The sequence below is a fragment of the Nerophis lumbriciformis genome, linkage group LG17, assembly GCF_033978685.3.
Source record: "Nerophis lumbriciformis linkage group LG17, RoL_Nlum_v2.1, whole genome shotgun sequence".
Lineage (NCBI taxonomy): Eukaryota > Metazoa > Chordata > Actinopteri > Syngnathiformes > Syngnathidae > Nerophis > Nerophis lumbriciformis.
In genome coordinates this window covers 45,640,406-45,654,116 of record NC_084564.2, presented here as the reverse complement: position 1 = coordinate 45,654,116, position 13,711 = coordinate 45,640,406, and the positions used below count along the sequence as shown (strand labels likewise).

General features: G+C 40.6%; 1 protein-coding gene across 7 annotated transcripts in view; it reads right to left on the bottom strand.

The window, feature by feature from the left end:
* Positions 1-13,711, bottom strand: part of myo18ab (myosin XVIIIA b) — a 227,897-nt gene that overhangs the window by 33,064 nt on the left and 181,122 nt on the right. For all 7 annotated transcript variants that reach the window (XM_061973197.1, XM_061973193.1, XM_061973198.1 and 4 more), the window contains 4 exons: positions 13,355-13,438; positions 11,598-11,735; positions 3,560-3,745; positions 3,345-3,484 (listed from right to left, as the gene is read on the bottom strand). In XM_061973197.1, coding sequence (XP_061829181.1) covers positions 3,345-3,484; positions 3,560-3,745; positions 11,598-11,735; positions 13,355-13,438 — 548 coding nt within the window. The remainder of the gene's footprint in view (positions 1-3,344; positions 3,485-3,559; positions 3,746-11,597; positions 11,736-13,354; positions 13,439-13,711) is intronic.

Sequence of the window (13,711 nt, the reverse complement as noted above, 5' to 3'; positions counted from 1 at the left end):
GAGTATAAGTCGCTCCGGAGTATAAGTCGCACCGGCCGAAAATGCATAATAAAGAAGGAAAAAAAACATATATAAGTCGCACTGGAGTATAAGTCGCATTTTTTGGGGAAATGTATTTGATAAAAGCCAACAGCAAGAATAGACATTTGAAAGGCAATTTAAAATAAATAAAGAATAGTGAACAACAGGCTGAATAAGTGTACGTTATATGAGGCATAAATAACCAACTGGTATGTTAACGTAACATATTATGGTAAGAGTCATTCAAATAACTATAACATATAGAACATGCTATACGTTTACGTGTCACTCCTAACCGCTAAATCCCATGAAATCTTATACGTCTAGTCTCTTACGTCAATGACATCAATAATATTATAATGTGTTCATCATTTCACACATAAGTCGCTCCTGAGTATAAGTCGCACCCCCGGCCAAACTATGAAAAAAACTGCCACTTATAGTCCGAAAATAGGGTAATATCATATTCATGGTATATCTTCATCCTAAAATGTCATCAGAAAGCCAAATATCGATAACGTTTGTTAGTAGTCCATTTTGTAAAGTTCCACTTGTCATCATGAAGGCTGCTCCAACAAAAGCTAAGCACTTTTTATCTTTTGCATTTTCTAGGCAAAATGAAGCAAAGCTTGACTTTAATTTGGAGAACCATCACACTTCTAGTATTTACTCATTCTGATGACTTTAATATGGAGGTAGATAGAGAACCATCACACTTCTAGTATTTATTCATTCTGATGACTTTAATATGGAAGTAGATGGAGAACCATCACACTTCTAGTATTTACTCATTCTGATGTGTGTCTGGCAGAGGGAAGACAAGCCTTCAGAGAAAACCTGGAGATCCCGCCATCAGTGTGTGAACATGCGTGTGTGTGTTTGTGTGGGTGTGTGTGTGTGTGTGTGTGTGTGTGTGTGTGTGTGTGTGTGTGTGTGTGTGTGTGTGTGTGTGTGTGTGTGTGTGTGTGTGTGAATGGGTGAATGTGGAAATAGTGTCAAAGTGCTTTGAGTATTTTGAAGGTAGAAAAGTACTATACAAGTATACTCCATTTAATCCATAGTTTAGGTACAAAGACGGTGGACAACTTATTGGACTTAAAGAATGTAAGTATCTTCCTTTATCAGGAAACACTTATTTATCAAATATAAAAGTTTCCTCATGTTAAAAGAAGAAAATAAATGACAGTGTGAAGACAGTGCACTTCCTATTAAATGACCAACAATGTCATTGGAATGGTCCAAAAGTAGTACAATGGTACCTCAGTTCATAAGGATTGGGGTTTTTTCTCTGAGATTTTCAAGAAAGATTTGTCCTGGTCTTCATATGTCTTCTTGGTTATTGTATTGTGCACATGTCATGTCAGTATCATGTGTCCTAACAAAGACTTCATGTCACAGTATCATGTGTCCTAACAAAGACATCATGTCACAGTATCATGTGTCCTAACAAAGACATCATGTCACAGTATCATGTGTCCTAACAAAGACATCATGTCACAGTATCATGTGTCCTAACAAAGACATCATGTCACAGTATCATGTGTCCTAACAAAGACATCATGTCACAGTATCATGTGTCCTAACAAAGACTTCATGTCACAGTATCATGTGTCCTAACAAAGACTTCATGTCACAGTATCATGTGTCCTAACAAAGACTTCATGTCACAGTATCATGTGTCCTAACAAAGACTTCATGTCACAGTATCATGTGTCCTAACAAAGACATCATGTCACAGTATCATGTGTCCTAACAAAGACATCATGTCACAGTATCATGTGTCCTAACAAAGACTTCATGTCACAGTATCATGTGTCCTAACAAAGACTTCATGTCACAGTATCATGTGTCCTAACAAAGACATCATGTCACAGTATCATGTGTCCTAACAAAGACATCATGTCACAGTATCATGTGTCCTAACAAAGACATCATGTCACAGTATCATGTGTCCTAACAAAGACATCATGTCACAGTATCATGTGTCCTAACAAAGACTTCATGTCACAGTATCATGTGTCCTAACAAAGACTTCATGTCACAGTATCATGTGTCCTAACAAAGACATCATGTCACAGTATCATGTGTCCTAACAAAGACTTCATGTCACAGTATCATGTGTCCTAACAAAGACTTCATGTCACAGTATCATGTGTCCTAACAAAGACTTCATGTCACAGTATCATGTGTCCTAACAAAGACTTCATGTCACAGTATCATGTGTCCTAACAAAGACTTCATGTCACAGTATCATGTGTCCTAACAAAGACATCATGTCACAGTATCATGTGTCCTAACAAAGACATCATGTCACAGTATCATGTGTCCTAACAAAGACATCATGTCACAGTATCATGTGTCCTAACAAAGACTTCATGTCACAGTATCATGTGTCCTAACAAAGACTTCATGTCACAGTATCATGTGTCCTAACAAAGACGTCATGTCACAGTATCATGTGTCCTAACAAAGACTTCATGTCACAGTATCATGTGTCCTAACAAAGACATCATGTCACAGTATCATGTGTCCTAACAAAGACTTCATGTCACAGTATCATGTGTCCTAACAAAGACATCATGTCACAGTATCATGTGTCCTAACAAAGACTTCATGTCACAGTATCATGTGTCCTAACAAAGACTTCATGTCACAGTATCATGTGTCCTAACAAAGACTTCATGTCACAGTATCATGTGTCCTAACAAAGACTTCCATGCATTAGGGATTCAGTCTCTGTACTTTTAAAAAAATAAGTATGACTGCAAATCACCACCATGGCCCGAAAGAAAGTTTCTAGAAGCAGGACAAAGATAGTCTGGGATTGTAAAGTCAATGTTCCTGGCAACACAACAGTTTCAGGTAGACCAGGCCAGTGTGTGGAAGGAAGGTCGTACCTCCTCAATCTCACTTTTCCCCAACAAGAATCTTTAATGAAGGCTAAAGTCATGTTAAATATTCATGTCATTTCACAAATGGGTGAAGGAACAAGACATTTGATTTTAGGGTTGATCCAGATCACCGTCTGGATTTAGGATTTTTTCAAAATGATTCTTACTATTGGGATACTATTTGTGTTATTATATTTTGTTATTTAGATTTTCATTATTTATTACAAAATAAATTGCTTCTGTTTTTGGTCCTTGTCTGACTTTTTGGAACAGTTTTAGGAACATCTGAATGATCTCCATTAGCTTTGCAAAAGACCAGTTCTTTAAAAATGATGTTTGGACCACCAGACTTTAACTATGGCCTTTTTTTTAACGTCTGCTTCTATTTTGTTGCCAAATAAGCTTGTAGAAAATGTGTGAATGTCAATGTACCTGTTGATAAGGTCTTCGTTGTCGTCACTCTCCATTTCGTCCTCAATGGCAGCCTGGAGGTCACCAATGCGTTTGAAGGCCAGTTTTAGGTCTGCCTGCAGACTCTGATTTGCAGCTTCCAAGCTTTCAATGTCCATTTCCTGTGAATGAAAGAAGAGAGAAAAGGAATATTTGACTAGAAGATTTGTAGGTGGAGCTCCTTGCATTGACCTTACCAGCTCGTGCTTTTTGCGGCTGGCCTCTCCTTCCTTTTTGCCAAGTTCACTCATCTCTTCTCTCATGTCGCGTATCTGCCTTTGCAATCGTTTGCCCGCTTCTTTGTCCCGCATCTCGCTGCTACTGCATTGGTCTCGTTCCTCCGTCATTTTTTCCAAGTTCTCCTTGAGACGTGCTACAAGGGTCTGAAAGGAATAACGCAGTGCTCAGAATGTTGTGTCCAACTCAGCATGTCAATACAAGTTGATCCCCATCTTAGACTGAGACAAACTTTATTGATCCACAAGGGAAATGCTTCCACACAGTAGCTCAGCCCTCCTGTAACAGGCTGCTCAAGTTATACTTCAGAGACCCTCTTGCAAGTCCAAAATGATCCTGCACAAGTACAGCTTGACCTTGCCACTTAGCGCTCTCCATCCGTGGCATATTTTACATTTGCAAAGAGATATTTTCACATACATGTGTTATGACATGTTTCATATTAGCAGACATCTACCACACCACTAATTACAGAACACTGAGCTCTTTGTTCATGGGGGACTGAGCCTGAATCATCTCCACTTGGTCCCTGCAACATTTGGAATTGGAATTCAAAATGAATCTCTTCAGCTCCAAAGCACCAAATGGCCAGGAACAATTTGACATTAAAGAACTTGTGTTTGGTTTAGATTGGCTTGGAGTCTCAATACGTGTTATAATAGAACGTGAAATAGAACCTTCAGCTGTCAGGCTCCTCCCTTGTGGAACTATCTGATAACGCAATGACGACAACCTTCTTCTTTGTATACTTTACTGAGTTGAAGTTCAGGGAACACAATAACAAACCGGCCACTGCCGTTCACATAACCGACTAACAACTGGAGCCCGCGCATAGAGCAATGCATGCTGGGAGTTACCGTAAATACACTAAAAGAGTGTACCATAATAATGCGCAATGCAAAAACAGAACATTGACACTATCTTCCTGTCTCAGTTAGTTAAACACTCTCTTTTTGACAGAAGACTTAAAACATGACTTTGAATGTGAAACTTACTCCCTTCCAAAGACGTTAGAACCTCAACACAAAGCTCATCTTTACTCTGACCTAGGGATGTCCCGATCCAGGTTTTTGCACTTCCGATCTGATACTGATATTGTTTTTGCATTTCCGATCCGATACCGATACTGACCGATACCGATACTGACCGATACTGGCCTATCCGAGCATGTATTAAAGTTTAAAGTTATTTAGCCTACTTAGTTGTCAGAATCATGTTGAAAAGGGTTTTAGTACTCTTGATAACAACTAGCCAGCTGAATTAGGGGAGTTTGAATAATACACAATGGTTGGTAACAAGAAACTGACCTGTTTATTCAAGGATAAACACAAAATAGACAAAATGATACATGACAAACAGAAATGGCATCATTGAACTAGGGCTGGGCGATATGGCCTTTTTTTAATATTGCCATATTTTAAGGCCATATTGCAATACACGATTTACATCTCGATATTTTGCCTTAGCCTTGAATGAACACTTGATGCATATAATCACAGCAGTATGATGATTCTATGTGTTTTGATTGATAGATTGAGACTTTTATTAGTAGGTTGCACAGTGAAGTACATATTCCGTACAATTGACCACTAAATGGTAACACCCCAATAAGTTTTTACACTTGTTTAAGTCGGGGTCCACTTAAATTGATTCATGATACAGATATATACTATCAGATATATACTATCATCATACTGTGATGAGGTGGCGACTTGTCCAGGGTGTACCCCGCCTTCCGCCCGATTGTAGCTGAGATAGGCTCCAGCGCCCCCCGCGACCCCAAAGGGAATAAGCGGTAGAAAATGGATGGATGGATGGATGGACTATCATCATAATACAGTCATCACACAAGATAATCACATTGAATTATTGACATTATTTATAATCCAGGGTGTGGATGTAAGTGTCAAAAAAACAGCCAAAAGAGTTTGATATGAGAATAAATCTAAAGTTAAAATATAGGGTAGAAATGCACCCATTTGCAGGAAATGTAGTCTTGATTTTCAAAATGTTCTTTCAAGGCTTGCATGTCTACATTAAAACATTCTTCTTCATACTGCATTAATATATGCTACTTTTAAACTTTCATGCAGAGAAGGAAATCACAACTAAAAAAATCACTAATTTTGTCATACGGTGTTGATGTGGAAATGTTTGCCTCTAAAATAAATAACATAGCTGTGCAAATAATACAACATGTATCAAACTCAGATAAAAAATACATTTGCAGGCACTTTTTCATTCCCAGTCAACGATGTCATGCACTGTCACACACGTATGATGTCATGGACTGTCACACACGTATGATGTCATGGACTGTCACACACGTATGATGTCATGGACTGTCACACACGTATGATGTCATGCACTGTCACACACGTATGATGTCATGGACTGTCACACACGTATGATGTCATGGACTGTCACACATGTATGATGTCATGCACTGTCACACACACACAGATATGATGTCATGCACTATCACACACACAGGTATGATGTCATGGACTGTCACACACACACATGTATGATGTCATGGACTGTCACACACACACATGTATGATGTCATGGACTGTCACACATGTATGATGTCATGGACTGTCACACACATATGATGTCATGGACTATCACACACATATGATGTCATGGACTGTCACACACACATGTATGATGTCATGGACTGTCACACACACGCATGATGTCATGGACTGTCACACACACACACACACACACACATGTATGATGTCATGGACTGTCACACACACACACGTATGATGTCATGGCCTGTCACACACACAGGTGTGATGTCATGGACTGTCACACATGTATGATGTCAAGGACTGTCACACACACACACACACACACACACAGGTATGATGTCATGGCCTGCCACACGTGTGATGTCATGGACTGTCACACATGTATGATGTCATGGACTGTCACACACACACACACACACAGGTATGATGTCATGGCCTGCCACACGTATGATGTCATGGACTGTCACACACGTATGATGTTATAGACTGTCACACACACATGTATGATGTCATGGACTGTCACACGTGTATGATGTCATGGACTGTCACACGCGTATGATGTCATGGACTGTCACACGCGTATGATGTCATGGACTGTCACACACAGGTATGATGTCATGGACTGACATACGCTTATGATGTCATGGACTGTCACACACACACATGTATGATGTCATCGACTGTCACACACACACGTATGATGTCATGGCCTGTCACACACACATGTGTGATGTCATGGACTGTCACACACGTATGATGTCATGGACTGTCACACACGTATGATGTCATGGACTGTCACACGCGTATGATGTCATGGACTGTCACACGCGTATGATGTCATGGACTGTCACACACAGGTATGATGTCATGGACTGACATACGCTTATGATGTCATGGACTGTCACACACACACACATGTATGATGTCATCGACTGTCACACACACACGTATGATGTCATGGCCTGTCACACACACATAGGTGATGTCATGGACTGTCACACACGTATGATGTCATGGACTGTCACACACACAGGTATGATGTCATGGCCTGTCACACGTGTGATGTCATGGACTGTCACACATGTATGATGTCATGGACTGTCACACGCGTATGATGTCATGGACTGTCACACACGTATGATGTCATGGACTGTCACACATGTATGATGTTATGGACTGTCACACACGTATGATGTCATGGACTGTCACACACACACAGGTATGATGTCATGGCCTGTCACACGTGTGATGTCATGGACTGTCACACACGTATGATGTCATGGACTGTCACACACACACAGGTATGATGTCATGGCCTGTCACACGTGTGATGTCATGGACTGTCACACATGTATGATGTCATGGACTGTCACACGCGTATGATGTCATGGACTGTCACACACGTATGATGTCATGGACTGTCACACATGTATGATGTTATGGACTGTCACACACGTATGATGTCATGGACTGTCACACACACACAGGTATGATGTCATGGCCTGTCACACGTGTGATGTCATGGACTGTCACACACGTATGATGTCATGGACTGTCACACACACACAGGTATGATGTCATGGCCTGTCACACGTGTGATGTCATGGACTGTCACACATGTATGATGTCATGGACTGTCACACGCGTATGATGTCATGGACTGTCACACATGTATGATGTCATGGACTGTCACACATGTATGATGTTATGGACTGTCACACACGTATGATGTCATGGACTGTCACACGCGTATGATGTCACGGGCTGTCACACACACACATGTATGATGTCATGGACTGTCACACACACACATGTATGATGTCATGACTGTCACACACACACACACACAGGTATGATGTCATGGACTGACACACGTTTATGATGTCATGGACTGTCACACATGTATGATGTCATGGACTGTCACACACACAGGTATGATGTCATGGACTGACACACGCTTATGATGTCATGGACTGTGATGTCATGGACTGTCACACACACACACACACATGTATCATGTCATGGACTGTCTCTCTCACACACACGTATGATGTCATGGACTGTCACACACACATGTATGATGTCATGGACTGTCACACACACAGGTAAGATGTCATGGACTGACACACGCTTATGATGTCATGGACTGTGATGTCATGGACTGTCACACACACACACACATGTATCATGTCATGGACTGTCACACACACAGGTATGATGTCATGGACTGTCACACACACAGGTATGATGTCATGGACTGACACACGCTTATGATGTCATGGACTGTGATGTCATGAACTGTCACACACACACACACATGTATCATGTCATGGACTGTCACACACACATGTATGATGTCATGGACTGTCACACACACAGGTAAGATGTCATGGACTGTCACACACGTATGATGTCATGGACTGTCACACACACACACACATGTATCATGTCATGGACTGTCACACACACATGTATGATGTCATGGACTGTCACACACACAGGTAAGATGTCATGGACTGTCACACACGTATGATGCTATGGACTGTCACACACACACATGTATCATGTCATGGACTGTCACACACACATGTATGATGTCATGGACTGTCACACACACAGGTAAGATGTCATGGACTGTCACACACGTATGATGCCATGGACTGTCACACACACACATGTATCATGTCATGGACTGTCACACACACATGTATGATGTCATGGACTGTCACACACACAGGTAAGATGTCATGGACTGTCACACACGTATGATGCCATGGACTGTCACACACACACATGTATCATGTCATGGACTGTCACACACACATGTATGATGTCATGGACTGTCACACACACAGGTAAGATGTCATGGACTGTCACACACGTATGATGCCATGGACTGTCACACACACACATGTATCATGTCATGGACTGTCACACACACACATGTATGATGTCATGGACTGTCACACACGTATGATGTCATGGACTGTCACACACACACACACACACACACACACACACACACACACACACACACATGTTGTTTTGTCATAAAAAAATACAGTCATGTGTGCTTACAGACGGTATCCCTTGCAGACTGTATTGATATATATTGATATATTGTTATTATTAACTGTATCCCTGCACACTGTATTGATATATATTGATATATTGTTATTATTAACTGTATCCCTGCAGACTGTATTGATATATATTGATATATTGTTATTATTAACTGTATCCCTGCAGACTGTATTGATATATATTGATATATTGTTATTATTAACTGTATCCCTGCAGACTGTATTGATATATATTGATATATTGTTATTATTAACTGTATCCCTGCAGACTGTATTGATATATATTGATATATTGTTATTATTAACTGTATCCCTGCAGACTGTATTGATATATATTGATATATTGTTATTATTAACTGTATCCCTGCACACTGTATTGATATATATTGATATATTGTTATTATTAACTGTATCCCTGCAGACTGTATTGATATATATTGATATATTGTTATTATTAACTGTATCCCTGCAGACTGTATTGATATGGGGGACGGCGTGGCGCAGTGGAAGAGTGGCCGTGCGCGACCCGAGGGTCCCTGGTTCAATCCCCACCTAGTACCAACCTCGTCATGTCCGTTGTGTCCTGAGCAAGACACTTAACCCTTGCTCCTGATGGGTGCTGGTAGCGCCTTGCATGGCAGCTCCCTCCATCAGTGTGTGAATGTGTGTGTGAATGGGTAAATGTGGAAGTAGTGTCAAAGCGCTTTGAGTACCTTGAAGGTAGAAAAGCGCTATACAAGTACAACCCATTTATCATTTATCATTTATATATATTGATATATAATGTAGGAAGCAGAATATTAATAAGAGAAAGAAACAACAATGAGTGTAAATGGGGGAGGAAGGTCTTTTGGGTTGGTGCACTAATTGTAATTATATCTTGGGTTTTTTGTCTTGATTTAATTAAAAAAAAAAAAAAAAAATTAGTTATTTATTTTTTAAATTTCTTGTGCGGCCCGGTACCAATCGATCCACGGACCGGTACCGGGCCGTGGCCCTGTGGTTGGGGACCACTGGTCTACGTGGCTGGACGTGGTCTACGTGGCTGGACGTGGTCTACGTGGCTGGACGTGGTCTACGTGGCTGGACGTGATCTACGTGGTTGGACGTGGTCTACGTGGCTGGACGTGGTCTACGTGGCTGGACGTGGTCTACATGGCTAAAAGAAACATCTAAAGAAGAGAATCCCTCTGCCATCTTCCACTACTTTTTAAATATATAAATGTTGAATATTCTCTCTTCTCTTCTCAGACTCTCTTGTCGTCATTTGTGATGTCTGTTGTGATGTCACTTCCTGCTTCCATGACCCGCCCTTTCTTGCCTGTGATTGGCCTGTCCCTAATGTTTTGCTCTAATTTTAACCAATGGTGACTCATCATAGTAAACAACCATGGATGTTCTTATAGGTAAACATCATTGATACATGTTGTCTCCTGCCCGTGAGGTCCACTTAGTCCACTTCTCCCTCTCTCTTCTTTTGTAGCTTGTAGCGTGGCTAACCGCTACATGGCTGTAAAAAAAAGCTAAGCTAGGGAAATGGCTACTTGTGTAAAAAGTAGTGAAGCTACAAGGAAATGTGGTTAAATATTTGCTTGTGTGTTGTTGTTGTGGTCAGTGCGGAGGAAAGGGAGGGCCTTAGTAGCCCATGGAAATTAGAGAGGAGCGGGACAACAAAAGATAAGCGCCGTTTGGTAATTTTAACATCAAATAAATGATAGCGATATTTATTTGATTCATATCTTGTTTAAAATATATCGATTTATCCTACAAACTCGATATTTCACCCAGCTCGAGTTTATATCACATATGAGGTTCACATTTGAAGAAGAATTGCTGAAATAAACATTAAAATATATAAAATAACATTTATTATGATATTCACATTTTTGGAATTTCACCTGTACAGTATGTATGTAAACATGTGACTACAAGTGTACAGTATGTATGTAAACATGTGACTACAAGTGTACAGTATGTATGTAAACTACAAGTGTACAGTATGTATGTCAACTACAAGTGTACAGTATGTATGTCAACTACAAGTGTACAATATGTATGTAAACATGTGACTACAAGTGTACAGTATGTATGTAAACATGTGACTACAAGTGTACAGTATGTATGTAAACATGTGACTACAAGTGTACAGTATGTATGTAAACATGTGACTACAAGTGTACAGTATGTATGTCAACTTGTGACTACAAGTGTACAGTATGTATGTAAACTACAAGTGTACAGTATGTATGTAAACTACAAGTGTACAGTATAAACTACAAGTGTACAGTATGTATGTCAACTACAAGTGTAGAGTACACTCTGAGCCAAGGATTGTGTTGTATTGCCTAGCACCTTCCTCTGGTTTTGTCTCTCACCTCCAGACGTTTGACCTGGGTCTTCTCAAAGTCCAGCTTAGTTTCCAGTTCACGGATTTTGGCCTCCTGTCGGCTCACAAGGGATTTCTCCACCATGGACTGCTCCTGGAAGTCCAGCTGACTCTGGAGGGCTTGCATCTGTGACATAATAATGACACATGTTTTTGAATAGCAACATTTTCAATTACTATGGAAGTTCCTTCAGGTGGTGACATCATTCCTTCCAAATAGAATAACATGCATCTTCCTATTTCACTCAGGAGTTGGTTTAGTTGTGTAGGAAGATTGAACTGGATTACTAAATTACTAAATGCTATTTTCATTGATCTATCTTCTGCCACCTGACCTGGGCCGGGTGGGAGGTGCAGCAGCAAAGTAGAGAAAGCCAGACTTTTGTCTCCTGCATTTCTTCATCCAGCTCCTCCCAGGGAATCCAGTTGAGAGTTCCCTGAAACTTCACATGTCCTCAACATGTGCCCAGGGAGGTGTCCACTTCACCTCATCTACAGTCCTGCTCTAAAGTGGACATCAACTACATCATGTCATGGCTGTCTTCACTTTCAAACCAAAAGTGAGCTGTTTGGCCACAATACCCAGCAATATGTTTGGAGGAGAAAAGGTGAGGCCTTTAATCCCAGGAACCCCATTCCTACCGTCAAGCATGGTGGTGGTAGTATTATGCTCTGGGCCTGTTTTGCTGCCAATGGAACTGCTGCTTTAAATGGGACAATGAAAAAGGAGGATTAGCTCCAAATTCTTTAGGACAACCTACCTAAATCATCAGCCCGGAGGTTGGGTCTTGGGTGCAGTTGGGTGTTCCAACAAGACAATGACCCCATTGTGATCGAGGGAGTCGAGGTACAGACCGTGGACTCATTCAAGTATATCGGGGTGTGGGTGAACAATAAGCTGGACTGGACTGTGAACACAGACCACTTGTACAGGAAAGGACAGAGCAGGCTGGACTTCCTGAGCAGGCTGCGCTCCTTCAACGTCTGTAAACAACTCTTGTGGATGTACTACCAGTCTGTGGTTGCCAGAGTTCTGTACTACATGGTAGTGTGCTGGGGGGGGGGGGGAGTACATCTAAGAAGGACAGCTCCAGACTGGAGAAACTGATCAGGTTCTACGATGGGAATAAAAGTGGAGTCACTGGTGAAGGTGGCAGAGAAGAGGACTGTGGACAAACTAGTGAGCATCCTGGATGATGCTAGTCACCCTCTGCATTCCGTTATCAGTAGCCAGAGGAGCCTGTTCAGTTCTAGACTGCTTCATCCCAAGTGCACAACTAATAGACTCAAAAACACAAGACTTAAAACTAGGATGACAAGGAATGCAAAACAATAACAGTGCAATACTTTTTCATAACATGCCTAGTTTCTCTTCTTATTTTACTGTTATATTTTTATTCTCATTCTTGCTTTTTATTTGTATTCTTAGACCCCCATTATTTACTTTTTACTTTTTAAATTCCATCTCAATTCTGTACACTGCTGCTGGAATTTTAATTTTCCTGAGGGAACTCTCCTGAAGGAATCAATAAAGTACTATCTATCTATCTATCCATCCATCCATCCATCCATCTAACTATCTATCTATCTATCTATCTATCTATCTATCTAACTATCTATCTATCTATCTATCTATCTATCTATCTCTTCATGGTTTTTCATATGCTCTTGTGAGTTGACTTCTGATACAGTCCTACTCGCTACAAAGAGTATTCAATCTGAAAGGTGAGGAAAAACAGCACTTACCTTCTCGTGAGCATCCACCTTGTCCCTGAGGGCCTCCTCCAACTGGGCTTGTAGGTCACTGATCTGAGCCAGGTTCTGTGCGGACTGAAGCACAAAGTATGTCATTTAAGAAACACTAAGTATGTCATTTAAGAAACACTAAGTATGTCATTTAAGAAACACTAAGTATGTCATTTAAGAAACACAAAGTATGTCATTTAAGAAACACTAAGTATGTCATTTAAGAAACACTAAGTATGTCATTTAAGAAACACTAAGTATGTCATTTAAGAAACACTAAGTATGTCATTTAAGAAACACTAAGTATGTCATTTAAGAAACACAAAGTATGTCATTTAAGAAACACTAAGTATGTCA